At 50.8% G+C, this 27,500-nt stretch overlaps 7 protein-coding genes across 7 annotated transcripts; 5 read left to right on the plus strand and 2 right to left on the minus strand.

The window, feature by feature from the left end:
* Window positions 1-5,611: 5,611 nt before the first annotated feature.
* T310_2690 (uncharacterized protein) lies at window positions 5,612-7,099 on the plus strand (the record flags this gene model as incomplete). The annotated part of the gene is made up of 2 exons (XM_013474423.1): window positions 5,612-5,817; window positions 5,884-7,099. 2 exons carry the CDS (start codon window positions 5,612-5,614, stop codon window positions 7,097-7,099), a joined length of 1,422 nt encoding a protein of 473 aa, XP_013329877.1.
* A 957-nt stretch (window positions 7,100-8,056) lies between these two features.
* On the minus strand, window positions 8,057-9,165 carry T310_2691 (rRNA biogenesis protein rrp36; the record flags this gene model as incomplete). The annotated part of the gene is made up of 2 exons (XM_013474424.1): window positions 8,057-8,896; window positions 8,950-9,165. 2 exons carry the CDS (start codon window positions 9,163-9,165, stop codon window positions 8,057-8,059), a joined length of 1,056 nt encoding a protein of 351 aa, XP_013329878.1.
* A 641-nt stretch (window positions 9,166-9,806) lies between these two features.
* T310_2692 (NIF domain protein) lies at window positions 9,807-11,569 on the plus strand (the record flags this gene model as incomplete). The annotated part of the gene is made up of 2 exons (XM_013474425.1): window positions 9,807-11,269; window positions 11,299-11,569. 2 exons carry the CDS (start codon window positions 9,807-9,809, stop codon window positions 11,567-11,569), a joined length of 1,734 nt encoding a protein of 577 aa, XP_013329879.1.
* Window positions 11,570-12,436: 867 nt separating this feature from the next.
* On the minus strand, window positions 12,437-14,039 carry T310_2693 (Translation elongation factor eEF-1 subunit gamma; the record flags this gene model as incomplete). The annotated part of the gene is made up of 5 exons (XM_013474426.1): window positions 12,437-12,723; window positions 12,783-12,927; window positions 12,960-13,513; window positions 13,734-13,935; window positions 14,010-14,039. 5 exons carry the CDS (start codon window positions 14,037-14,039, stop codon window positions 12,437-12,439), a joined length of 1,218 nt encoding a protein of 405 aa, XP_013329880.1.
* A 321-nt stretch (window positions 14,040-14,360) lies between these two features.
* Window positions 14,361-16,000, plus strand: T310_2694 (37S ribosomal protein S9; the record flags this gene model as incomplete). Its single annotated transcript, XM_013474427.1, has 4 exons — window positions 14,361-15,234; window positions 15,577-15,610; window positions 15,777-15,852; window positions 15,908-16,000. 4 exons carry the CDS (start codon window positions 14,361-14,363, stop codon window positions 15,998-16,000), a joined length of 1,077 nt encoding a protein of 358 aa, XP_013329881.1.
* A 3,537-nt stretch (window positions 16,001-19,537) lies between these two features.
* On the plus strand, window positions 19,538-21,150 carry T310_2695 (Uncharacterized protein; the record flags this gene model as incomplete). The annotated part of the gene is made up of 5 exons (XM_013474428.1): window positions 19,538-19,570; window positions 19,674-20,631; window positions 20,661-20,714; window positions 20,754-21,020; window positions 21,077-21,150. The coding sequence occupies 5 exons, from the start codon at window positions 19,538-19,540 to the stop codon at window positions 21,148-21,150; spliced, it is 1,386 nt and encodes a 461-aa protein (XP_013329882.1).
* Window positions 21,151-23,666: 2,516 nt separating this feature from the next.
* T310_2696 (Histone acetyltransferase complex component Epl1) lies at window positions 23,667-27,253 on the plus strand (the record flags this gene model as incomplete). Its single annotated transcript, XM_013474429.1, has 8 exons — window positions 23,667-23,791; window positions 23,857-24,227; window positions 24,489-24,585; window positions 25,198-25,348; window positions 25,491-25,973; window positions 26,060-26,098; window positions 26,129-26,356; window positions 26,408-27,253. 8 exons carry the CDS (start codon window positions 23,667-23,669, stop codon window positions 27,251-27,253), a joined length of 2,340 nt encoding a protein of 779 aa, XP_013329883.1.
* Window positions 27,254-27,500: the final 247 nt, after the last annotated feature.

The raw sequence follows: 27,500 nt of genomic DNA on the forward strand, positions 1-27,500 counted from the left end.
CCACCTTGTCATTTGGCCAGAGCGCCACCCATCCAAGAATAGCCAAGAATAGCGCGCGTCCGGCATTTCCATTGGCTGGCCGCGGCAGATCCTGCACCTGCCGGAATTCCATGAAACGGTCGGTGTGGCTGAGCAGAGACCAATCGCAGCGCATGGCCGTCGAATACGAGACATCCTCAGAAGGGCAGCAACAAATGCCCAAGCGAGAAGCACACGGTAATTAATTTACCTGCAAGTAATCGACTCTGTATTATTACCGATTCGTGAATTTATACAGCAACTGCCAACATCTCTTGGCACTTCCATCAACGGAAATGCTATTATTTCAACAAGCAATGCTTGTGCTGTTCTAAGGGAAATCATCAAGAAAGAATGTATTTGCTCCAGTAAAACAACGCTGGCACTGTCCAAATCTATAATTTCTGAATAGATCTTCATCGGTTGCAACAATATTTGCATGATGATAAAGACCAGGATCTAAGGGTAGATTCATCCTGTATCACACCTAGATATATATACTTCGTAGAAACCACCTCCAAGAGCCTCACATGCTGCTTACTCGTGGTGAGCGATGATGGTGCCTGTAGGGACGTCTATCTCTGTAGCAGCCAATCAGGAATTGCCCAGGTCATTCACCACTGCGCAGCTTGTACAGCGTCTCGTGACTAAGACATTCACTGCACAGCATCAGAACCCCAGTGCAATATAAAACCTCTCTCTCCTCTGCCCCTCCTTTCTTTCCTCCTGTACACACTCATTCCCCACATCTCCATCTTCTGGACCACTTCCTCAATATATTACTCTACAGGATCATAATGTGGCATATATAACCAACCTTCAAACCCTCAAGATCTTCGTATTATACTATATATCCCTCGAGAGATATCGTATCTTGAATCTTGCATTGCATCAGCGACTCTTTACAGATTCGACTAACGCTGGTGCTGCTCTTTGCACCATCCCAACAATTTTGGGCAAGATACAACCTTGACCGTGAATGGGAACGTACAGCACATGACCCTCTATGATGGCAAGAAAATAATTACTGGCAACCAAATACCCAGCATAGAGGCAAAACGATCGAATGTCCCATGGATGCAAAGCAGCTGTTTCAGTATGACACACCGCAACTGACAGCGAATCTCGAAGCCAAGGCATTCAAGTAGCCGTCCGGTCTGACGATGGAAAGCCACCCCCAGAAAGTCATCTAACATCGATTCGTTCGATATGGCTGTGCCGTCTTACCGGGCTGCCACGTCGTTGTTCACGCAATATACTTGTGTATAGCAGCCAATGATCCAGAAAATCGGCCACAGGTTGCTATATATCAACGAGGAATAGGCACCATGTGTGAGCTACTACCTATTCTCTCCGACCTGCACTGTACAAATAACTAACACAGACCTCATATATAGTCGGAGAACCAACAGAATCTCTGATTCTACCAGCCTGTATACCAGGGAAAACCGATCTCTTTTAGCAGAAGCCACAGCAACATCACCATACAGACAAATGGTTTCCTACTGGTATCTCTCAACAGCCTTCTTTCAAATGAGATGCGGACACAATATCTCTGGAAGACAAAGCTCAATTATATCGCCGCCATCAACTGCTGTCGCAAGAGTATGGTATATCGAATACCAGAAGTGTGATCTGAGATTCGACCTTTTTTCAAGGGGAATACATAGCGAAGTAAACTGAACACAATATACCGTGCAATATTCATTTCATTGACTAAACTCAAATGAAGAAAAAAAATGTCTAGCTACGAAGTACTTTGCTAGTCTTGACGAGCCCAACTACTCCGTATACTCCGTAGCTATACTGATCTGCCCATGGGTGAGGGATTAAATCAACTGCAAAGATCCCAGCGTCAATCAACTGACTCAGAGCTGGCTATATTTACCGCAACAATGAGTCGAGTCGATCGGCTCTGGTATATTATTATCGTCATCATATCGATGATATCATACGCACGCCCGTCCGTTGCATGGGGTCACCGTCACCGTCCAAGACGGAAAATCTCTCGAGAGAAGATCATTGCCCTGATCTTCTAGCGATTTGCCATGGGAAATCACTATGACCACGTGCATCACATCATACTTTCACATCCCAATTTCGACTGGGAACGCGACAACGCCTGGTGGTCAAGACTCAATTTGAAGATGCAATCAATTATTTAGTTAGTTAGTGATGTGACGGCGATCATACTACTCTTGAATCCTGATCATCCTGGATGTACTCTGTAGTCTGTACGGACTACAGAGTAATAATACTGGACGGTAGTATCCTAGACCTGCGCGGTGGCGATTAGACGATAGTAACGTCAACGATTTTTTTTTTCTGATAATTAAACCAGTTAGGCCGCTGGCTTCACTCCAAGACTATTAGATTAGCCTTGGAAGCTTCCCGTCCGAAATTCCGAATTGAAACCCGTTAAGGAGGAATTTTTTTTTACGAAATACTCCGTACTCTAACAAGTACGGAGTAAGGGCCAGCGTGTCAGCACGTGTCACTTAGAGATCTTCGCGGAGCCCGCGCTTCCGAAATGATTCCCAGCAGCAGACAGCACCGTGCACTCAAACGTGGAGAAATAATGAACGTGCTTGCCTTCCCAGCTACCAGGGTCCGATGGGTCCATCCGAACACGACAACTAATAATAATAATAATAATGGCTCCGATTGATTGAAAAACTGAAAGGGGTAGTAGACTCCATAATAATAATAATAATTAACACAGGTCAAAGCTTGGAACGTGTCATCGGGAGCCAATTTAATAATATTAGGTGGTGAGATCGTCACGACTATTGAAAAAGTCGGTTGACCGGCCCGGCGAATCACATTGGCCATTTTTTTATTTTAGGACGGCAAAACGGCAAGCAAATAACAAAAAAAAGTTTACTTGGTACTGGCACTACTGTGACATGACGATCCGGATCGATCGCGTCTATTTAGTCAATTTTCTGAAAGTTTGAATTGAAAAGGAGTGACGGTTGAGTGACGTCTTGACCATTTGGCTGGGTTGCATCTTGCTAAGGGAGTACTTCGTATAGCACCCCTGGGATTATTATTATTATTACTGTTTGCTATAAAATCAAGGTTTAGCAGGTTGATAGTGACTGGACCCATGGGCCAAGGGTTCCTTTGATATTGATAATTTATGGAGCAAGGACCGTTTGACATGGAAGACTGCATGACAATTTAATTTTACTTAAAAAAAGACCTTTGCTAGCTGACAAATACAGGTGTGTTGGTCTTGGTCCCGATATCGTTGTTGGCAACCAAAGAGGCTAAGAGTCATAGCAATCGACTATTGATTGCTTTCTGGAGACGGCGACCTTATTATTATTTGCAGGATGATCCCTAGTTATTATTATTACAGTAGTTTATGTGAAACAAGGTTTATTCTCGTCACTTTAGCCAGCGAGGAGAATGATGCACACAGGTAGAACTCGCATCTCCACCCGCTTACGACAGTACAACGACTGCAGATTACGAGTAATTCGAATGGAGTAGAAGTTGCTTGGGTAGCTCTATGAAGCAAGTAGCGCGGCTACGCGAGAAAAAAAAATATTAAAAATGTGTGATCGCGCTAACAGTCAGGTTGATTGATTCTAGACCACAGCGACGAAATTGAGCGAATGAATGATCACAACATCATAATAATTCACAGTGACATCGCGACTGATAGCTCTGCTAGTTCGTCAGGAACTTCGGGAGCCGCTTCCGCGCGAGGGATTGGTTCGTAGCGCGGCTGCCTCAAGAATGACAACTTCAACCATCCTGCATACCGTTCGAGACAGTATAGTATGTCTTGAAGTCTTCCATCCCTAGGTAAAGACAGGACCCTATGCTGGTGGCGATGTGACTGTAACTGAACGGCATGTCACGATGTGACTGCTATGGAGCTCGATCCACCTCGAGCAGGAATAGAGTCCTTTTTTTAAGTACGGGTACGCCGTACAGACCAAGTGCAGGCTGTCACGATGGGCACCGTGCACACCTAGCACGATCGTGCCAGGGCCTATCTATCACCTGTGGGGGGAGGGGAAATCGATCAACGGCACGTTCAGTGTCGAAGCAAGTGGGATTTCCCGAGGGTGCGACTCGCGAGGGCGAAGGTTGGTGTGGACGCTGGTGTCGCAGGTTCGCCAGCCTGCGGGAGCGATGCGGTGCATCGTGGCTGCCCGATCGAGCTTGCGAGGGGCTGGGACCCGCCGGGGGCGCAGACTATTGAATCTGTCGTTTCGTCACCGCCCACCCAGACCCCGGGGAGGCGCCCAAAGAGGCAAGCTGGCAAACAAAAGCAGCGCCAGAGTCAGACAAGCACCGCGCATTGACTCGCCCTGGGAGATTTCAGGAGCCACGCGGGGTGAGGGCTGCCCGTGGCGCCCGATGCTCACTCACACTTGCATGCTATCTCGTTTGGCACGAGCGTCTCCGACAAAGGCAGGCCTGGCGCGGGATTGGCAAGCACGGCCGCCTTGGGGGACCATGGTCGCACAAGCCTGCGTGCGCGTGGGACGGCGAGGGGCCAGACGGCGGCCTGGAGGATTGCTCCAGGCTGGGTGAGTTTGGCTCCGGACTCGCTGGTTGGGGGTGTCAGGGTTACTTAGTGGTGTAGGGCAGATCCGGCGCAGAGGATCGGGAGGCCCATGTTTCAGGCCGGCCCGAGCAGGCGTGCTGGCTGTCTCAGGCCCGCGTCTGATACGGCGGTGTCTCCTGCGCCTGCCGCCCTGGCATCCTGGCCCGAGCTCCCCGTGGGAATCCTCCTCCGCCGGCCAATCGCGCCCCAGCCATGCTCGCTGCTGCCCACGAGCGCCCCCAGGCTCGCCAGGCCAAACGCCTGCTCGCGCATCATATTAACTGTTGCTCGGTCGCCCCTTCCTCGCCCGGCGCCCTCGCTCTCCCTCTCCCCCCCTCCTGGTCGAGCCTGCTTCTTTCTCCTTTACTTTCTCCTGCCTCTTCTCCCGCACTTGGCGTGAGCGGGAGCGGCCAGCCCGACTTTTTTTTTTTTTGGATCCAGGTCTCTCGTTTTTGTTCCCGGGTCCCGGCCAGCTCAGTCGAGTCGAATCACCTGCCACTCTGCCGCCCAGCCGATCGTCCTAACCGCCGCCAGCGGCTCTCGACCCTGTTCGCCCTTCTCCCCCCCCCCCCCCCCCTTCCGCTTGAGTGCGTTGTCTCTTTCAGCCCCTCCAATAGTACGGGGCCGTTGCGCGCTGAAATAGCCAGCTGCCCACTACCGGCCTGGCCGCTCCACTCAGCCTGAGACGTAGCCGCCGCCGCAGGCTTTACCAGTAGTAGCAGCCCTGACAAGCCAGTTGTGCAAGTCCACTTCCGGCCCTATATCACCTCCGTCCCGGAGAGCACCGTCTCTCTTTGACTGCGCAAGGCAGTACTCGGCGTCTAGCTGCCGTCGAATTCTGGTTCCTGTCAATTCTCCAGTGCGCCTTGGGCCGATTGAGACCCGGTTGTGTCGCTCTCTTGATAAGTGACGCTGGGTGCACCGTTACTGACTGGTGCTCCCTTTTGTCTGTCGACGGCCTGCACAACCGCTTGACGATACCGTCCTCGCTCCGACTCGACGGCGTCGCAAACCCTCTCCGCCAGCATGTCTACTGCCGTCGCTCCTGCGACAGCAGCTCCTTTGACAACACCGCACGCCGATCGGGCCCCGAGTCCGAAAAACTACCCGACCTTGGCTCCCTCACCGTCCACAGCCGCTCCTGCGGCTTCAACACCACCCAAAATGTCGTCCAGTTCCCAGGAAGGGTCGGGTGGGAAAACGACGCCAGATGGGAAACGAACGCCTCCTTCGTAGGTGGTCACTTGCTCCGGTTGTCCACCGGATTCAAATTGGCTTTATATACTGACAAACCCCAGAACGCACGGCAGCACGGCGCCCAAGATCGTCGTCAAGAAGGAACCCCCTTCCTCCCCGAGTATCAACTCGCAATCCAGACACCGCCCTCGCAAACTCGATCTCTCCGCTGCGAGCGCCCCCACCACTACCAGCGCCAGCGCCAGTGGTCTGTCAGTGCGTCCTCCTGGGGCCCCATTGACCGCCCGGGAGAGCATGCAGGAAGTGGGCTTGGCATGCCTGTCTCCCGGTTTTCAGACGCAGGATCCGGTGCGCCAGGAGCAAGTGCAGAAGAGTGTGACCGTCCGCGAACAGCAGAGGTCGATCATTGAGGCCAGGTTGCAGAAGACTGCCAAAGGCGACGGACCCGATGGCTCAAAACCCTCCGAGTCCAATCTTTTTGGTTCCTCCCGGAGTTCCAAGAAGCGACCCCCGCCCGGTCTTTCGATTGTGCCTCCATCCGCCTCCCAATTCGCCAACGAGAGAGTCATCCATTCCGCTCCTCTCAATCAGACCTTCACGGGCCGTCATGAGCCGCAGCCGCTCACCCGTCATGTCGTAAATCAACCCGCCAACCTCGCCTCGACATCCCATATCCACCATGTGCCTGCCACTCAAACGAACAATCGTCTTCCGCCAATCTCCGATGTCTTCGGCTCGGACCTAGCTTCTCGAGACCGAGAGCGCGATGTGACCCGCAACGGTTTGTTCCCGGCTACTTCTGGTGCCAATCCGTCCCAGTCCAGCAACCTGCCCCCCTTCTCTTCCTCACCAGGAAATTCCTCGCAAGCGGGTCCTCAGCGGCCCCGCGAGTATCGATCTGCCGAGGAAGCCGTGCACGAGCTCTCCGGCGGCCGGGAGGAGCTGCTGCCCCGAATCGTTCATTACAGCGGTCGTCAGCAACCAACCACCCCGCCGTCACCGCGCGCCAACGGAGCGGAGGGTGCCCAGCACCATCCCGGAGTTGCTCCGACCGCGAGCTCCCAAGCGCAGTCTCAATCGCTTCCACATGCTGCCCAGGGAACCTCGCGTCGCCGCACCAGGAGCGAATATGAACAGGACAATGGAAGCCCGCCGCTGGGGACTGGCCCAGATATGCGCTACCGGAATGGCCCCGGACCCGCCGTTCCGTCTTACGGTCCGTTTGGAGCTGGAAGAGACTCTCCCGAGACCCAAAGAAGAAAGAAGGAAGAATTCCTAGCTTTGTGCTCTCGAGCATGGGATCTTTTCCACTCATAAACGGACTGCCCGTCCATTGCTCTTGTCTCTTCAATTGAGAAATAATTCCACCCCTGCTTCCTGAATAGGAAGTGGACAGTTCAACAACTCGAGCATGTCTTTTTTTTCCCCTTTTTCTATACATAAAATGCCGAAGATATCTCCATCAGAAACGGTGAGAGAAATCATCGGCTATGGTTTCTATTAATGAGCCTCAATTGATACCTGAGAGTGGACCGTTGTGGTTGGTTTTTGCATTTTAACGATGGGTTTGATGGCTTTGGTTATTCGTGGTGCATGATATCTTGAAGTGCAGAACTGAGTTGCGGCTCTCTGCACGACGAACATCTATACGAAGCATGAATTTTTTTTTACTCTTGGGATGGCGAACTGGACACTGTTCGGTCTTGGGTCTAAATTTATTCCCACATTGATCATTGATTCTCTTTTCTTTCTCTCCTTTCTTTTCTGGAAGCTCTTTGATTATCATTTTGCTTCCCGAACATAAGTTATTTCCTTCCTTTCCCCTTTTCTTTTGTTTTCGTTTTTCTTCCCCCCTCCCGTTCTGCTCTGTTTACTGGTATCTGGTCTGGGTTTTTCTTGATTCCCTCATCGCTTTATACGGCGCGCTGTATTCTTTGGGACGAAGTTCTGTTTGCGAATTTCCCCTTCTCTTCTGATTGAACAACAATGCGGAACTCATTCAAAAGGTTGATTTTTTGGACAGAGGGCTAGATCTGTTGGGGAAATTGTGATGTGTAGCTATCTACCGGATGCTACTTGGGCACGGACATAGGAAGGAGGAATCAAATCAAATTCTTGAGATCTGTGTCAACTTTTACGCTTCATTCAATGCTCAACGGGACAATACCTGTTCCTTCCGTAAGAAAGAAGAAGAAAAGAAAGTTTCTAATATTGTATAGCTGGGTCATTAAAAGTCGAAGAGAGAAAGGGTATCCATTATTATCATTATTGTTTCTATCGACCACCTTTCTTCGGCTTGGCTCCACCACCATCTCCTCCGCTGGTCTCTTGTAATGATCTCCGCCCCCAGGGCATCTCTTTCCTCTCCTTCGCAGCAAGCTTCTTTCTCCGTCTTTCCAACGCCTTGGCCCGTTCTTTCGCTCCCATGGACTCGTATTTCTTCTTCAGCACCTGCCGCTTGATTTCCGATCTCTTTAGGAAATACGGCTTGCTCTTCTTCCCCTCGCGCAGCAACTGGCGCTCCCGTCTCCTGTGCTCGGCGAGCACTTCTTGCTCGCGCCTCTTGTTCTCCAGAGCCCGCTGTCGATCCGTCGCCGATGTGATGGCGCGCTTGAGCTCCTCCTTCTGAGCCGGATCCTTGGTCCGTGCCAGTTGCTCCTTCATCTGCTTGATCTCCGATGCCCGATACTCGTCCAGGAAGGCATACGCCTGGTTGATTGCGGTGGTACTGTGCTTGGAGCCACTGCGGCTCATAATGGCCGGGTCAAAGCGCGGGTCTCGTGGTTTGGGGACATTGGTCTGTTCCACGACGACGCGTTTGCGAGAGACCGCATGCTTGGTGGACTGAACGGTCGGCGCGTGCTTGGAAGAACGCTTTGGTTTCTCTTTTGACTTGGAAGACTCGCCTCGTTTTTCGCGTGCTTCGCGAAGTCGAGCGCGGATGTCATCGAGAGCAGAGACGGTGTTGTCAGACGTTGCTGCTTTGGCGCTCGAGTCGGAGCGCTTGCGCTTTCCGAGCGACTTTCCGATCGTTTCTTGCGCTTTTGCGAGAGCGCCAAAAGATATCTGGCTGAACTCTGCCTGAACCACTTCCCTCTCATCGGCGGTATCGGACTGGACGATAGTTAGCCTAACCTGCTGGAATTTCAATCTCCGACAAGACAAACCTTATTGGCGTCCTCATCTTCATCCTCTTCATCAACATCACTGTCGTCCTCGTCATCTTCCATAGAAGACCCGGCGTCCTCAAGCTCGTCATCAGAAGCTAATTCTTCGCCTGACTCTTCCTCCATTTCATCTGATGTGGAGACTGTCGAGTAGACATCGTCATCTTCATCCGGACGTGCTCGTATGCGCCGATTCAGAGAATCGGAAATTGCCATGTTGTGGGTATAAGATGTGTCTACAGTGGAATAACAATTAGGGCTGCAAAATAGTACAGATCTCAGTAAGGCTCATTCAGTCACTGTGAATCAGTGAAGAGAAACAGTTCATGCCATTCACGGCTTGCTGTGTTCATCTCGCTGTACTGCGGCGATGAAATTTAGAACAAAAATGTGATTGATTCTGCCATCTCCGAAGGCGGTGAAGCGTATGGCAAGTCTCAACTGGTTCTGCAGCCGCGGAAACTCCGCTTCGGCAGTTTCCGCCTCCGCCAGAAATATCATTTTTTGGTATACGCCTCTGTACAATAGAGTTCTATTCTGTATCAGTTCCTTTCGTTCGGATACTACCATATTGCAGTGTTCTTCATGTTGCGGCGATCTGGTTTTCGCCAGTCCTTTCCATTCTCATCATTAGCAGCAGATTTTCCAGTCCCATCGAACGCGCCATCTCGTGAATGCTTCTTTCGGGTCAGGGAAGGCGCCAAGGTAAAGAGATCCTCTGAAGCGTGAAATTTTGCCTCTTCTGGATTCTGACAGGCCTATAATCTCAGCGTCTTAAAGCGACTTGGCGTCCCATGTCCCACATCGATGACTATACACAAAAACGGCCCAACCTCAAGAGGCCCGGAGATCCTGAGATGAATTCATCGGACCACAGGTCAGAACATGAATCGGCGGATTACGCGCAACAGGATGAGGATGTCGGCTCCAGGAGTAACTGGAGACCATTTCATGGTCGCTGGCAGCCTCAGTCCGGGGTGAATTCCCAAGTAGATCGAAGTGCTTCCCAGCAGACCCCGCATCCTGCTTCGCAACCCAACACCGCAGGCGGGGTGCCTCGCAGACCCCGTCGGCTACGTAATGCTCGCAAAGGGAATGGAACATTCAATACTCCTGGGGTCTCTCAGGATCCATCTTTTCCTGTATCGCAGAGCGGAACAGAAGCGCCGTCGCCGTTCGGGACACAGATTGCGCCGCCATTTGGGAATTCGAACTTCACCTTCGGGGCCACAGGCATGCCGGTTCCTATGCCAGGCACATTTCCGGTTGCTCCGAATGCCTTCGCAAATCCTTTGCTATACCAGCAAAATCCATTCCTACAACCACAGCATATGCCATGGAATTTCATGCAACCCTGGAATCCTATCTTCTGGAATAATGCTATCCAGCAAATGAGTTTTATGTCCACGTTGGCTTCTGCCTCCGTGAATACCTCCAACCAGCAGACGGAAGGGTTAGGAGGTGGAAACAATGGCGCTGCTATGGCGATGGCTAGCAAAGATTCCAATACAGAAATCGCTCGCAGGAAAGGTCCGCCACCTACCGTTGCCCCTGTCCCGACCAAAGAGTATTTGGACCAGGCTCTTCAGAGGCCTAAAAAGTTGCCAGCTCCTCAACCACTTCTCGTTATCCTTGACTTGAATGGCACACTTGTCTACCGAAAGAGCCGAAAGTTCCCACCTCAGTTCGTCAAGAGGCCTGGTCTCGACCATTTCCTGAAGCAGTTATTAAGCAACTATACTGTGATGATCTGGTCCAGCTCGCAGCCTAAGACTGTAGATGCGATATGTCGGCGTATCATGTCGTCTTTCGACAGGAGACGACTGGCCGCGGAATGGGCTCGAGATAAACTAGGACTCACAAATGACCAATACAAGGAAAAGGTCCAGGTCTACAAGCGTCTCGAGGAGGTGTGGACGGACGAAAGTATCCAGGCGAAGTACCCAAAAAGCAAGAACAAGCTCGGCAAGCGTATGTACAAGATATTGATAGAAGGCGAAAAACCGGGCTCGGAGGATGGTCAGACGTCAGCTGATGACAGCGCCGCGGTTCCTTCCTCAAATCTACGATGGGACCAAACAAATACGGTCTTGATCGATGACAGCAAACTCAAGGCTGCCAGCCAGCCGTACAACCTTCTGGAGGTTCCCGAGTTCACGAATGATCCGAACGTGGACGAGTCAAACGTTCTGAAGACGGTCTTGAAAAGACTCAAGAAACTGGCGCGAGTCGACGACGTGAGCCGGATGATCCATCATTGGGAGTTGCACGATACAAAGATCACTCGAGAGAAGACCCCCTGTCAAATAGTGAAAGTGACGTTTCAGACGCTACCTCTACCGCTTCCAGTTCTGCTAGCGATGCGGAGGAGGATGAACCACACCAACAACAACAACAGCCGCAGCAACAGCAACAGCAGCAGCAGTCATCCGACGACGTCGAAACTGCAAAGGAGGAGATGCAAGCCCTAAGCATCGCGGAAGCCCGCAAGAAGAAGATAAAAGCCAGGAAGAAGGAAAAGATGCGGGCTCGCCGACTCGCCAAAAAGCAAGAAAGGCTCCGGCAACTCGAGGAGAAGAAGAGCGTCAATAATAAGGAGGCGGAAAGGGAGGATTCATGATGATCCATCATGTCCGTCCATTAACTTAAATAGACGAGATATACATACTTCCCTTTTTTTTTCTTTTCTCCCTCTCTCATGTGTAACGACTAAACATGCATACATAGAACATACCCTATACATGTATGTCAGGCACTGTCTGTTTGTATCATGTTCTTATTTTTTTTTGTTTTTTATTTTCATTCTCGGCTCTGTATTATTGTCTATTATCACAAACTGCATAGTTATTATTACTAAGTTACTGGTACTGTTCGACAGTACTCCTAGAAAGAAGGGCATTTTACATACATACAAATACACAAATATAGCAGCGGAAAGAAATCGGGTTTCTTTTTTTCCCCTCCTGCTCTCTCGACTTGCCTACATAGGTAATAGTTCATAGTTGCTACTTAACGTTACCAATGTAGCTCGCAGATGCCATGCATGTTTCGATAAACGTGAATCAAAATACTCTACAATACAATACTATGATGTAGGAACATTTATTTATTGTAGACGACGCGCAAAATAGTGCGCACCTGGGAGAATTCTTTTCATTGACTCCTATTACTGGCGCGTACGCTAAATAGGCCTCTTTCTCTCATTCACATCATCGTCTTCTCGACATATCGTAAGCGGAACATAACCATCACACATCAAAACTTCTTTTCCGTCAACCAAAGGGAAAAAAAGGACATCAAGTAGTGGCGGGATGAGGCATGAGGGAACCATGGGGAGGAAGTCCGTAAATGGCAGGACACGGTAAAGGCGCATGAGATTAGGAATATGCCAAATTCCAATTACATGTCCTCAGCCGTGTGGTAGGGTGGTTTTTTCTAACGACATGCGGCAGACTTGGGCCGGCATGGCAACGGCAGGACTTGTCATTTATTTGAAGACATGACCATCAGCCCAAGGGAACTCCTTGCCGTCCCTGACGACAGGAACATCCCAAGCCCACAAGTCCTCAACCAACTTGCGGTCCTCCTCCTTAGTGTGGTCCAGCTTCTTGAACTCGAAGCTCTCCCAGTCGGGAGCCACGTCAAAGGCAGGCAGGTGCTCCTGGCCACGGACGAGGAAGGCACCTCGGATGAGGCAGTCATAGTTCTGGCCATACACCGAGGCAGCACCGAAGAGGAACTTGCGAGAAGCCTCAAGACGGTTGAAGAAACCGCCTGCGGAAAACCCGTCAGCAAATCACCAAAAAAGAAAACACAACACAAAAAGCACATACCAATAAGGTTGTTGGCCATGAAGGTGAGCTTGAGCTCGTTGTTGTACTTGTAGTCAACAAGCCACAGAGAGTACTCATCAGGCTTGTAGTTCTCCCAGAACCAGGGCAGGGCAACGGGGCGGGTATCCTCGTTGGAGTACTTGCGCTTCCACTCATCGAGGATGAAAGTGGGCTTACCCAGAGCCTCAAGAGGGTGCTTTGGCTTGGGCTCGGGCTTAGGCTCCTCTTCCTCCTCCTGGGTTTCCTGCTGCTGCTGCTGCTTAGGGCAGCCTCCTTCTTGGGCTTCTCCTCCTTCTTCGGGGGAGTGTACTTGATGGCCTCGTCAACGAGGACGGGGTTCTCAACGACAGCCTTGAAGACAGGCTGGTTGACGACGGTCAGGAACCATCTGGTGATAGCAATGTGCTTCTCGCGGAACTCCTTGTCCAAGACGAGGGCAAAGGCACGAGTAAAGATACCGGCAACGAAGATATCGGCGAGGGTCAGGCGCTCACCAACGAGGAAGGTGTTGGCGGTAAGGTGAGACTCCAGGACGGCAGCAGTCGTAAGCGCAGCCTTGGAGGCCTCCTCAACAGCCTTCTTGTTGTACGGGTCCAGGCCGAGCAAGGGACGGTACCAGGCACCGAAGCGGGGCAGCAGCTCCGAGTTGGCAAAGGACATCCAGCGCAGGATGGAAGCATAGTCCTGCTTGGTCTTGCCCAGCAGAGTGGTCTTCTCGTTCTGGGAGGTGACTGCGACATGGTTAGTCCATTGGGCACCAACCAAAGTTTAAACGTGTCACATCATGGGAAGACAGGCGCTTCTCGCTTGAAAGCGGGGTAGATCAGAGTTGGTGGGTTATCAACATTGCAATTCTGCCAGGGATAACTGATATAATAATATATAACGATTCATCATATAAAACCCAGAAGCCGCATCGCAGCTCGGAAAAAGAAAGAATCAGTCACGTACCGTAAATTGCAATGGCAATGGCCTCAGTCAGGACGAAGCCGTTCGCGCCGACAAAGGTAGGGATCTTGCCAAGCGGGTTCAGCTTGCGGTACTCAGCAGACTTGTTGAACTCAGCATTGGCATTGTTCTCCGCCTGGACCAGCTCCAGATCAAGGTCGTTGGCCTTCGCCGCGACCAAGATGGGGATGGTGCGGGGGTTGATCTGAAGGCGAACGAGTCAGCGCTGCATCAATGAATCGAAAAATACTCCTATATAAATATCGTCTGAGTACTTACAGCCTGGCCGTAGAGCTTGCCGAAAGACATTTTGAGAAAACCGCTTCTGCGAGTGTGTTCTCAGAAGGGGGAGGAGGATGGTGGGGGAAAAGGAGGCGGGAAGAAAACGAAGAGCTTGCAGGCGGGCAACGACGAAATTTTGTGCGAATCAAGCTAGCCGTCGGCGCCGGAGAATCCTTTGCTGGCTGGCCTCCAGTCACGTGACAGGCCAGGCCTGCTGGCTCCGCTGGCCGGCAAACACAGCAGAAAACCTCGTCGACGTGCGAGATAGTTGTCAAAGGCCTTCCCGACAGGGCCCTGTTCCTTTTCTATCCGTCTGACCAGGCTGCTGTCAGTCGTGATATGCAGTCAATGGCTTGGCAGAGGTCCAGTTGTCTCGTGCAGACGGTGCAGAGCGTCTGCCGAGCTTCTCCATGGCAGCCATCGCTCCAGTCCTCCGTCCATACGACAGCTCCTTTTGTTTCAATCTCTGCACAGCTGCTTCAACAGAGACGACGAAGAAACCAGTTCTCCACCTCCGCTCGAAGAAATGCTACCGAACTCGTGAAGGCGGCCCCGGAAATTGACTTCTCCAAATTCGCCGCTACCCCTGCGCGCATCGTCCCCGCCTCCCCGGCCTACTTCTCCGGCAGTCCCAAATTCATCGATCATTTATTGAATCTGGAGCGCATGCTGGCAAAATATGCCTCCCTTCCGACGGTGCCGCCCAACGAGGCCCCCCGAATGGCGTGGTTGAAGTTGGCGCAGTTTCGGGACTTTGTCGGCGAGAAAGTTCCAACGAAGAAATACAAGAACCTTCTGAAGATCCTCCAGCGTCTCAACAGAATTGACCCGGCTTTGGCGCCGGAGGAGGTGCGTGAAACGCTGAACAAGTTCCTCCGTCCTGGCAACCCCTATGCCAACAAGCCGGCGCCGGCTACGGTTGATGAGATGGGTCGAGCACGGGGGAAAGGCAAACGAAAGACGGCATCTGCTGTGGTTTATCTCGTAGAAGGAGAAGGCGAAGTCTTAGTCAATGGCAAGAACATTGTCGAAGTATTTCCACGAATCCATGACCGTGAGAGTGCGTTATGGGCACTGAGATGCACACAGAGGCTTGACAAGTATAACGTATGGGCTACAGTCCGCGGTGGAGGAACTACTGGTCAGGCCGAAGCAATCACCTTGGCAGTGGCACGGGCTTTGCTGGTTCATGAGCCTGCACTCAAACCAGTCTTGCGAAAAGGTACGCGACCTCTCCCCTCGTTGATTGTATACTTTGTGTCTTTTGTCGAGTATGGAAAGGGAACATTGGCTGACTACTCGTTTGCACATGACAGCTGGGGTCATCACGGTCGATGCGCGTCGTGTGGAGAGGAAGAAGCCAGGTCATCGGAAAGCAAGGAAGATGCCCACCTGGGTCAAGAGATGAAACGCCGTTTCTCATGTTTTTTGTTTCCTCCCAGTGTATTATTTCACATGTGCCCCTTCGACAGCGAAATCTATACTGTACTTACTATGTTTTGTCTATATCCAAGGTCAAGGAGGTCCTCAATTCACGAGCTTGCGTAACCTGTCAAATGACTAGGTATTACTATCAGTGGGCATTTGGGAATCAATTGGTTCGTTCGTTTCGCAGCAAGAAGGAATCTGCAATGCTGTACGGCAGTTTGCCTATTAGTAGTACTACTCCGTGTCTATGCAGTAAAAGCTCATACGGAATTAAGTAATGCTGAAACCAGATAGGAAGAAAACTATATAGTAGGAAACGTACCTAAGTACACTTAGGCTAGGAGTCCATAAACAAACAAAAAGCCCAAAGGTCTCTGATAGATATCGCATTCGACCAAAGCAGGCTGCAGGAGTAAGTGACTGCCAAAAAGGAAAAAGCAAAATGAAAACTACCTGGAAGCTTACAGACTGTCGATGCTTCAAATGCGAGCAGATTAGTTATTAGCGCCCAGGGCTCTGAGTCTGGCCTAGGCCTTCTTCCAGAATCGTATTCGAGATAAAAGATTAGGTACCCTACAGGTGCCTAGTAATGCTGACTAACAGGAAGTTAAATATGTTTCAAGATTTGAGATATGCTTTAGGAGCACATCGCAGGCCTGACTTCTCAGAGAAAGAAAAGAAAGAACAGGAAGGAGCAAGCGATGGGAATTGCGCTATAACAATGCCCAAATACCACACAGCCTGCCTTTACATTATCGTGTAATTCAACTCACAGACCTGAGATGGTGTTTCAGACTGTGCGGGGTTCTGGGAATCAACGATTTCAATGCTGATGGCATGGAGTCCATGGACAGGATACTGTTGTCGTTAAGCTTTTCTCAACTCCTGCCTGGGCTGGCTGAAGAAGGTTCCACTCTTCTGGAAAAAGCCGTTGGAACCTCCCCTGACTGATTGGCTGGCGATGTCATGCAGCGACCCTGACGCTGGCAGGCGTAATTTCGGCAAAAAGCAGCTAGCTAGCAGTTGTGTGGTGACATCAATCAACGGGATTGTTAATAATCTTATATTATTTCTCCTTATTATTACCGAGAAGGGATAATATCCGCATGTCCGTGGATAGAACCGGTTCCTGCAGATGATGCTGATACAAGGAGCGCGTGGTAATTTCGCACTCTCACGCACCATTTTTGGAATCAATCAATGATAGAGAATGAGGAATCTCCGCGGACATCTCTACACACAACGAATGCTCCATACAGAGTACGTAGTTTGTACCGACGGAATACTCCACTCAGGATCCACCAGCCCAAGTACGATCGATCTCGGAGACAGACCCACTAAATGGAGCAAAAATGATGAATCCAATCTTGGACGAAACAAACACAACAATGTGCAGATGAGGAATTTCATCAGAGTTTCACATTGTTCTAGAAAAAAAATTACTTACGCAAGGAGATGCTCTAGGGGGGTTTTTCCATGCCAACCTCTTATGAGTTCATGCGAGTCATTTTCGAAATTAATAAACCCGGGAATGTTTTCGGGATGACCCTATACGGAGTACTCCGTACAGGGACCTAGGCCTGGACCTGGACGTCAGAGCTGAGACCTCTCGGCACCTTGTTGGGCAGAAACCCCGTTAGTGATCATAACGCTGCGTCGTTGCTGATAGCATTCGCATCGCAATTGGTGCCTGCGCTCCTGATGGAATAATATCCTCATGATTCATCTTGGGTCTGCCTGAAACCACCATTTTAGCATGGTGATCATTTTCTATATCCAGAATGCAAAAGTGGTGGACGACAGGCTACGGCAATTCGATCGGGAAACACTTTTTCCTGGTCGTTGTTGCTTCATGGCAGTCAAAGCTGAAGTCAGCAAGACTTCCAGATACGACCTTCGTGGTCATCTCATCGCACGGCGTCTTTGATTTGTCGCAGAGGTCTTATTTGTATAGCTCCTGACGGTAGCGAGGGATTTATATTGTCCCGGCGCAGCTGCAATTCGAGTGTGGCGGGTGTCACCCGGACGCTGGCCGGCTACCAGGCCGTGGACGATTCCCGAGGTCCCTGATGCGCGTTCAGCATCCAGAATGCCCAGAATGCTGTCGGTCGGATTGCAATCGGCCAATCCACAATAGGTCGCCTGCTCCGAGTGGCTGAGCAGCGGTCCCCCCACATATCTGCAACGCCCGCTGTCAGCAGAGCGCGTTCAGGTCGTCAAGGCTCAACGGCTATCCAAGCACCGATCCTGAAACATTTTCTCGACGCGAAGCTCTTCCCAGTGCCCCTTAGGCCAAGCCAGCTGGGGTATGGCTTCCTGCGCCCGCCCAATGGGTGCCTCGCCGCCTTACAGGACGGGCTTGTCGCACGCCCAACGAACTGGCGTCGTACGGCGTACACCTGCTCCATCGAGCAAGACGCTAAGCCTCCATCCTGCCTGGAGTCCAGACCTGTTTCTCGTCCTGGGCGATTGCAACTAGGGCTGTTGTAATCGCGGCCCTGTGCGATCATAGGCGCAGGGCGCGACGCTAACCAACGCCGCAGAGAACAAGCTCCCGTCCAGCATCCCACTTCCCACGGCACTGGTGACCCTGCCTCAGTGCGGTTGCAATAATTCGCAAGCTTTATGAGCCGCGAAGCCCCGATGGCGCAGATCGCCGACGTGCAGCCCTGCAGGGCTCCAATTAGCGGCGCTGCGGCCCTGTTTCTTCGAAGCCCCCGGAGTATTCGGGACTATTCCTACTCGACCCAGACGGATGACAAAGGTCCATGCTGAACAAGGCAGCATCATTTTCGTCCTGAGCGATTCTTCGACTTTCTTCTCTCTCTCTCCTTTTGCCCTTCTCGCCGGATGAGCTGGTGCGCATCGGACCTTCTGCAGGCCGCGAAGACACTGCAAGGCCCGGAGAACTACATCGAACGTGCTGAAGGCGGAAATCCAATAGATTGACACACGAGCAGACCTCATCTGACTTCGATATCAAGTCTTAGTGCGGATGGGGCTACCTGTCCAACATTGGGGCCCAACCGAACCGATGCGATCACCGCCATCCTCACCTTCATTGTTAGCCCGGAGCCATGGATTGCGCCAAGGCGCAGAAGGAAAAGGGAGTGGCCCATGATCTAATTATGGCCAATCCGGTCCATGCGACGACGGGACACATGAGACGACAAAGGACGCTCCATAAAGAATAATAATGAAAGAAAAGAAGAAGGAAGGGAGGGAGGGCAGGTACTCCGCAGGGCGCACATCTATTTTTTGTCCTTTTTTTTTTGGGCTATGGATTCTGTAGCACCGTACGGAGTAGACACTGTAGGTCATTTCCACCCTGAAGAGAAGCTTCCCGACTCTCCGGCTCGTTCTTACCCAGATCGGGGAGATTGCGCGTGGCCCAGCCAGGCTGCTTGTTATTTGTAAGTAAAATCTAGGCCGCGGGCTCCCGCGTTTCGTCGGACTAGCCAGCTTCAGCCGTAAGCCGTCGCGGAGACGCAGAGACGCAAAGACTCTGAATATCCTCCCCCGGTCCGCGTCCCATTGTTCCTCTCTCCAAGCCCCGCCGTCCTGGTGGTGAACTTAAGCGGCCATAATCCCTGTCAAGCCATCGAGGCGTCAGATGCCATGATAGCCGCGTCTACGATGTGTGACGGATCGTCGGGGTTGGTAAAATATTGCCAACTTCCTGGAGTCGTCGACCTGGTTGCCAGTCCCGGGGTGGCCTGTGAATCACGCGCTGCCTCCGCTTTGACGACGGGCCTCTTCTCTGGCTGTTGTCATCCTTGCGGTCTGCCAGACCCTGTCAAATAATGCGATTTTGCCGGCCAGCGTGCCGTGTCAGATCCTCTATCTCGATATTGTCGCCAAAGGAAGCTTGGATCGTGTTGTTCTTTTCTCTATTTACTTTATATCTTTGGCGTGCTCCGCCGCGACTGGGATCATCCCCGCAGAGTTGGATGATTGGCAGCGTCACCCTTTCTCATTGTTCGGGAGCGCCCGACTGCTCTTTTGCTTGATATTGGGATGCGGAAGACACCTCTTGTGAAAGCGTTTTCCCAGTAAGGTTGCTCTGCCTTTCGTCTCCATGACGAGGGATCCTGAGCATGTCTTCCAGGCTAATTTACTGCGCAGGCCCTGTGAGCAAGCAGCAGAAGCCGGTTTATTCTAGGACTCACGAGGTCTCTTAGACAGTGGCTTCACTGTCTATGACCGATCCCGCAAAGCCGACTGTGATCGCAGGCCGGAAATCTGGAATTCTACGCAAGCCCTCCGCTCTCGCCTCCGACGCATCGAGCCCACTTCTTCGATCCGTTGCGGGGCGGGCCCTCCAGGGACAGGGACCGTCCAGGTGGAATGGATGGTGACAATCATCAGAGGAAGCAGCATGATCCTTCCAATTATCCGTCGGTGCCTGGGCTGCCACGGCACGCCGTGCAACAACCACAACTGCCACCTGGTCGCTCAGCAGAGCACTTTCGACGGCCATCCCTACAGCCAGCACGCCAGGGGGACATGCCCGTGCCTGCGCACGGGCGAAACGCCCATCTGCCAGACTACTCGGCGTATGGATACACGTCCGAGTCATCCCTCCAAAGCGGTTCGTTGCAGGGCTCGGGGTTACAATATCAGTCGTCATTCCCTTCAGAGTCATTGCGCCAGGAGTCACCACCAGAGCATTCACACCAACGGGAGTCTCAACAGCAACAGCAGCAATTCTCCCAGTATGCCCCAAACCTTGTCTACGGCCTCGACCAGCAGGGTCAAGCACAGGCCTCATATGAGATTGCTGTTCCAGCGCCTTACGAACCACGACAATCTGCAGCCTTGGGAGCTCTGCCCGCCCAGTTTGGCGTTCCACAGTATTTCACACCTACGGGGCAGGCTGGGTCCGGCGACTCCGGAGTGTATTTAACTCCGCAGGAGCAGCAGGCAATGTATCACCAACAGAATCCACTTGGCCGCTCGAGTGCGCCATCCTATTCAGCCGCGATGGCCGATTACAATCCTATCGGCGCCACAGAAGGCGTAGAGCAGCAAGAGACAGCTCAAGAATCAACCAATCTAGAAGACGCCTACGGCCGATATAAGCAAGCTCTGACGACCACCTTTGACTACACGCGGGCGGGGCGATTGGTCGACGCGAGTCGATTACTCTTGGAGATCTCCGAGTGGCTGGTCAGCAACGCGCGCGACTTAGGTAAGGGTATTACTAGCCTTTCGTACTAGTCTTGACTCCATCTCTTCTGCTCCCCAACTCTCTTTACTGTGGTGGAGATTATAGTAGGTGCTAATTGGTTCTTCGTGTCGCCGGGTTCCCAGGCCTCTTGCGAGACGAACAAGACCTCCACAAGGAACGGTTGAAACTCTGGGAAAACTTCAACCTCTGCTGGCTTTCCCTGTTTCAGAAACAGAAGGACCTGACTCGGGCTTTCCTGGAGACTGGCCAACAGCAACCAAATACGAGCATGCTGACGGTCGATATAATGAAAAAAATGGGAAATGACCTCGTCCAGCTGTGCGATAAGATGGAGCCGCACGGACTTGTCGACTATCAAATTGGGATATGGGAGGAAGAAATACTTAGTGGTAAGTTGATGAGCGTCGGCGTCGGGGGATGACGGTTGGCTGATTTGTCTTGACAGTTTTAACTCAATGCCTCGATCTGGTCGAAGGAGGTAGCAAGACGACGCACCCGATCGTTCCTGACCGTTCCTGAGTATGGCGATGATCTCCGATGTTTCGCATCATATGTCACCTGACTGTTGATGCTTGTCAATGAGTGTATGTTTTATAATATCCTTGACCGGTAGCAGGCCCTCTTTTCTTTGTTTCCATTTGCAAGCCGGCCACTTTTTTTTCTCTCTCGGAGTCGAGCTGTCAGACTTGATGTTTCAGTATGCATCTCCAAGCTGCTGGATGCATTGGTCTGATCAAAAAGTTTTCCTTTCCTTTCTCTTTGTTGCTTTTCCACCCAGTCTTTCTCGCTACGGGTTATGATTTTTGCATATTACAAGATAGTTGTCTTTTGTGGGATATTTTATGTGGGACGAGTCGGTCACGAATGGATGGAAATTCGAGCGATGCATGGCGCACGGCAAGGGATAGGGATAAAAAAAGGGCAAAAAGGTCGAGAACACAGTACACGGATGGCGCTATTACGGGTTATAGAGGGGGGGGGTGGTGGGGGGGGGGTTTGCGATCATGGCGAATTAGGGCTTTGCTTCTTCAGATTCATGCGATTGTACAGGGTACTTTTCTGAGCTGGTCTCGAGACACTAATGTAATGATTACAATGTAGGTAGGTAGTTATATAATTATTCAAGAGAACCCTAGAATGGAGAGAGGGTACAAGTATGACAGGTATGACATGCACTGTACCTTGTGACCCAGGTCCATGTGCTTGCTATAGTCAGATGTGCCGGGTCAACTGACCTCGGAGTTTGTGTTACAAGGAGTATGTACACCGATGGTGAATATACATACATACAGTACATTACATACAGTACAGTACAATATATAATTGAACATGTGAATCAGGCCTAACTGCAGGACCAGACAGAATATAAAGCTGCGAAAGGAACCTGCTGCAGGCTGCCTCACCGATGATCCACGATCGATTGATGATTGATCCAGGTTATCGGGCTGCTGACATTACGTGTGTGCCTAGGTAGATACCAAAGTCAACTAGCTAAACAGGTACCTATTGCATATCCTGCTGCGGGCAGGGCTGTAATTTCAAGCCTAAGTACGTACATACACACTAATACTATAAGTCAACTAACGTTAGTTAAATAAATAATTTTTTTATTTAGTAATAATAAATAATACGTAATATCTGCACTACTGCAGCTATCCAAAATAGTCGGGATTTAGATTCATATTCAGGTTCATTCGGTCGAGCTTTACCTGCCCTGACCTGATAAGTATCACGCACTGACGAATCAATAATGTCTGAAAAGGGAAGGATACACAGCTGGAGTGGGGAGTCCAGAATATCGCTGATATCTGGCAATCAATTAGCAGAGGAAAGAAATATTCATTCATATTCCAACCGATCAAAAATTCAGTAGAGGGGGGGGGGGGGGAATTGGATTGACTGACTGTCTAACTGCCCCTGATCGAGTTAATCAATTTATCTGACTTGACTGAGAACCTAGTATATATCTACGCATGTAAGTAAATACACATCTACCTGCCTACGCAGTCTCTATAGATAGATAGCTAGATCACTTACTTAAATACCTACCTGAGTAGCTACCTATCTATGATTAGTTAGTACCTATCTATCTACACTCAATGCCGTGTATATATATTATTTATGTCCTCTTTGCAGACTCGATTTTGTTTACGTATGAGTAGGTCATGTACAGTACGTACCTATATAAAAAGCAATTAGCAGACCTTATTTTTTTTCCCTTTAAAAAAAAGGCGTCTGATGCCTCTATAAGGCTCAAACAAGAGCAACAAACAGACAGAGCACTTACTGTACTTCCAAACTTGAAGTTGAAACCCGATCGGCGAGGTGATATAGGGTTTTCACGATGCTGTAATAATAATAAATTCCATTCCACTCGGAATGTTTATTATACGAGCGAAAAGGAAATGCATCTCTCTCTCTTTTAATCAAGTTTCATAATGCAGTTAAAATAGTCGACATTTAACAGAATTGACGGTGCGTTGTATTCACTATTCATAATTAGGGTTGATATTAATTGGTACTACCGAGATGAATGACTGCAACCAAGGCAGTAATACTGGCTAGGTATGGATATCCCTAGGTAAGTACCTCTAATAGATGCAGTGGTAGAGTTGGGATAGGTCGGGTAGAAACCAGGGAATAGCATTCATAATTCACCATGTCAAGCAGCAATTGCAGTCACTCAGGCCGAGTCGCATCCTGTTGTGGAGTAATACACACGCAGATGTGATGCAATCTATGTGTGCACATATATGGCCTACCGAATCACTGTCCTGTGTCATCACTGAATAGACCTGGTCATGACAGTTGAAGTAGTTTTGGTATTAGGAAACGGAGGACTCGAAGGAATATATATATATATATCAAGACTTGATGGTTCCATTCCATAATATCAGAGCTACCTATCCCCGTCCAGCACGGAAACCTGGATATACTCTGTCGTAGGCGCGCGTACAGAAGTATGAATGAAGGAGGAAAGACTGGCATATTCTCCTGCCATGCAGTAATTCATATCATGGATATTTACCACGACCATGGACAACTCGAAGCTTCAGTCAAATCGTAGGCCATCATTCAGTCAAAAGAAGAAAGAACTCCCAAATACAGACGGTCATGCACTAATCATAAACAAGGACAGGAACACAGAAAAGAGAAAGAGGTATGGAACGCTTTTAAATTTGGTCTGCGCACATGTTAGCATTGCCGATTGCATCGAAGCTCCAGGACCCTGCCACATACTCAGTGTCATGCTCATGCTCACGTCCGTGCTCTCCACCATCCGCTTGAACTCCTCGAAGCTGATCTTGCCATCCCGGTCTTTATCCGCCTCCATGATCGTCTTATCCACGATCTGCTGCAGCTGCACGTCCTTCAGGTTGTTGCCGACCATCATCTTCAGGACGATAAACAGTTCGCCGTTCGAGATATATCCGTCACGGTCGATATCATACACCTTAAAGGCGAAGCGCAGCTTCTCTTCCTTGTTGCCCTTGGAGCTGAAGGCCGACAGTCCGGAGACGAATTCCTGGAAGTCAACATCACCACCTCCGTCTTCGTCAAAGATCGCGATCATCCTAGTGCATCACAAAGATCCCGTAAGTATAAGCGTATTCAAGAGCCCAGAGGGGGGAAAAAAGGATCTTAGCTACCGTGTCGCGAGAGGATTGGAAGAGACTTGGGGTAGCGAAAGGAACTCTTCTCGCTCGATCGTGCCGGAATTATCCTTCCCAACAGTCAGCAAAACATCTCAGGCCGGTGCGAAAATCCTCCCTCCTGACCTTGTCCAGCTTCATGAACCTTTTTCGTAAACGATCGACTTCATCTCGGTCGACTGTAGCAAAAATGAGTCAGATAAGAGCGACTTTTGAGCCAGTATCGAAGCGAACCCACAATTAGACGCAGAGACTATGCTATCAAGAACCTGAGAGCCTCCAACAGACCCCTGTCTCTTCCGTGTGTTATACAAGGCCGCACTGTTCGGCTCGGCTGGCTGGTCCATGATTGCGATCTCCGATCTCCGGCGGGGAAGTAAATGATCAGTCGATGTAGGGCTCCACCGAGTTACTCGAAAATGATGAAGAGACTACGGCGACGTAACTAGTAATGGAAAGATAGATTGGGGAAGAAGAACAAGTACAAAAGGTCGATGGAGGAAACTGACAATTAATCGCATCAAAGGTTGGTTGATGCGGAGCTGTACTATCGGACTTCACGTGTTGTCCAGTCCATTCACGGAAGTGCCAAGCCCCAGGCCTGCTACCCAGGAATCCTGGAATCTGATATTGGCCATCCCCGCACTAACGGGAAACGGATAGCCAAGCGAACCCCTGAGGCCGTGCGCTGATCCAAAACAGGCCACGGCGCAGTGACATGGCAACGTCAACTCAACAAACCGCCGTGTGACTACGAGATTACAACCGTCAATATCTTCCACCACCCATCATTTTTTATCAAGAAAATACGACTACGCGATATCGCATGACCTGAACTTTCGTTTGATACCAATTTTGGGCCTCTTCGCCCATGGTCGTTGCCGATTTCGCGTCCCAAAGATTGTATGACTAGGTACGGGGGAATGGGGAGGACGCGCCCGAAAAAGCTCACCTCCAAGGCCTCGATCCCTATCGTTAGGGAGGACCAAATCGAGGACGTCGATGAAGAGGTCCAGGCCGCCCTTCAGCAGGTCGAGACTGGTGTTGAGAAGGCGGAGGAGTCAGTAAGTATAGCCTCGCCATCCCTAGCCCGGCCCTGCAGAAAAAAATCACGTGATTTTTTTTCAACGACACTTCAACATCCAAGACGCGTACCCCCTCACAAAGAGCCACCATCGTATGGACTAACCAAAATCCTGCTGATAGGAAATCCATCTGCAAGCCGCTATTAATGCTGCCGCACGCGGTAAAGTCAGTGAGGCACATATCCCAACACCAGAAACCGTCCTAAGTAATATCCGATATGACGAACTCTATCCCCCTACCTTTTCGCAACCTGCAACGTACATCCGCTTCTCCTCGACCGTCGAGGATTGTTGCGGATGTCCGTATAACATGGTTGAGGAGGACGATGTCTTCCTCAAGGAAATGAACCAGAAGCGGGATCCATCGTCTCAATGCACAGAGGATCAATTCGAAGAAGTCATGAACTTCTTCGAGGAGACGGCGCGACTGAAGCAACCGTTTGCCGCAGTCGACAATCCTCCGGTGCTTTCGTATGAAGAAATGGAAGAGTCCTTTGACGCAGCTGTAGACGAAAATATAAAGAAGTTCGCAAAGGATATCTATGAGCACTGGAAGGCACGGAGGATAAGGACCGGAAACCGTCCCTTGCAGCCAACGCTCAAGGTAAGTAGCTCGCCTCTCTCTCTCTCTCTCTCTCTCTCTTTTTTTTTTTCAGCCAGTTGGACATTTCCGACGTTGACGATGCACAGTTCGAAACCGGTCAGGAAACCGATGACGGTGATCCATATGTATGTTTCCGTAGACGCGAAGTGCGCCAGATTCGCAAGACTCGTGGTAGAGATGCACAGAGTGCCGAAAAGCTGAGAAGGCTCCGAAAAGAGCTCGAGGATGCTCGCCAGCTGGTGGCCTTTGTGCGACAGCGCGAATTGGCGCGAAAGGAGTTGCTTGCTCTCGAAAAACAGATCTTCTTGCAGCGGTCGGAGGTTAAGGAAATGAAACGGAAACTTGGCATCAAGGATGATGATGAGGATCTCATCAACCAGAAGGTAAGAAGACGAACCATCGCTGCTACAGGTTCGTTGACTGACGCTCAACAGCCAAAGAAGAAACCCGTCGAAGTTCCAGCAGTCCAACGACCCGCTGTTCCACAGCTCCGCCTGCCCCAGAGGCCTGGGGCGCAGGCTGCAGAAGACTTGCAGTTGTTGGAGGATGTGCAGGCTGAGAAAGAGAATGAGATTCTGCGTGACATCAAGCAGAATCTGGCGAAGCATATCAAATGGAACGAGGGATATGTTGACCTCACAAGGGCGCCGCTTACCCCGTCTCCCAAGAAGACCTTTGAGGCCGCTTTCCGTCCCGCGATTACCACACAGCTGCCAACACCTCCGTCTTCGGATTCATCCGACAACATGGGTGATACCGCTCTAGACAACCTCCATCCGTATTTCCGTGATTCCTTCGCGTCCCGAACCATGGACGTGGATGAGGATACTAGCAGAATCCCTTCGTTTAGACGGCGTATAGGGCGAGGTGGTCGTATCATGATCGATCGTCGGAATCTAGCACCGCGGTGTAAGGTGGACATTGATCCAATAAAGCTTGACCGATTCAAGTACGATAATGACGACGATGACGATGATGATGTGGTGTTTGAGCGTGATAAGTATGATATACACGTCATGCAACACCGAGCCATTATGGCTGCAAAGGCTCGCGAGCAGGCGCTAGCGGCTGCTCAAGCGCAGGCCCAAGCCCAAGCCCAAGCCCAGGCACAGGCACAGGCACAGGCACAGACACAAGCCTCGCAAGGCCAAACTCAGGCGCAAGCACAGCGACGGCCGCAGGGCGGTGACCAGAACACGGCTCCTGGTGCACCGAACGCGGGGCAAACGATGGGATCGAACCCGGGTCCTAGTGCCATCGCCGCAAGCAGTGCGGCATAATGTCTGTCCTGGTCATCCCCCTAACCCTTCTTGCATGGCTGGCGTTACTTGGCTCTTTCTCTTTTTTGCTTGTATTCCGACCTATATCCCACTTGTAGTATGTTTCATGGATTTCCCTGGATCGGTTAACAGGACTCTTCTGTCAAGAGAGTCCCAAAATTCTCCTTACCCCTCCTCTCCCTTTCATCTCATGTTGCAACTTCCGGAGGCCTATGAAGCAGTTGAATCAAGGCCATGGTTGCGGTAT

The sequence above is a fragment of the Rasamsonia emersonii genome (genome assembly GCF_000968595.1).
Source record: "Rasamsonia emersonii CBS 393.64 chromosome Unknown ctg1118621760036, whole genome shotgun sequence".
Classification (NCBI taxonomy): domain Eukaryota; kingdom Fungi; phylum Ascomycota; class Eurotiomycetes; order Eurotiales; family Trichocomaceae; genus Rasamsonia; species Rasamsonia emersonii.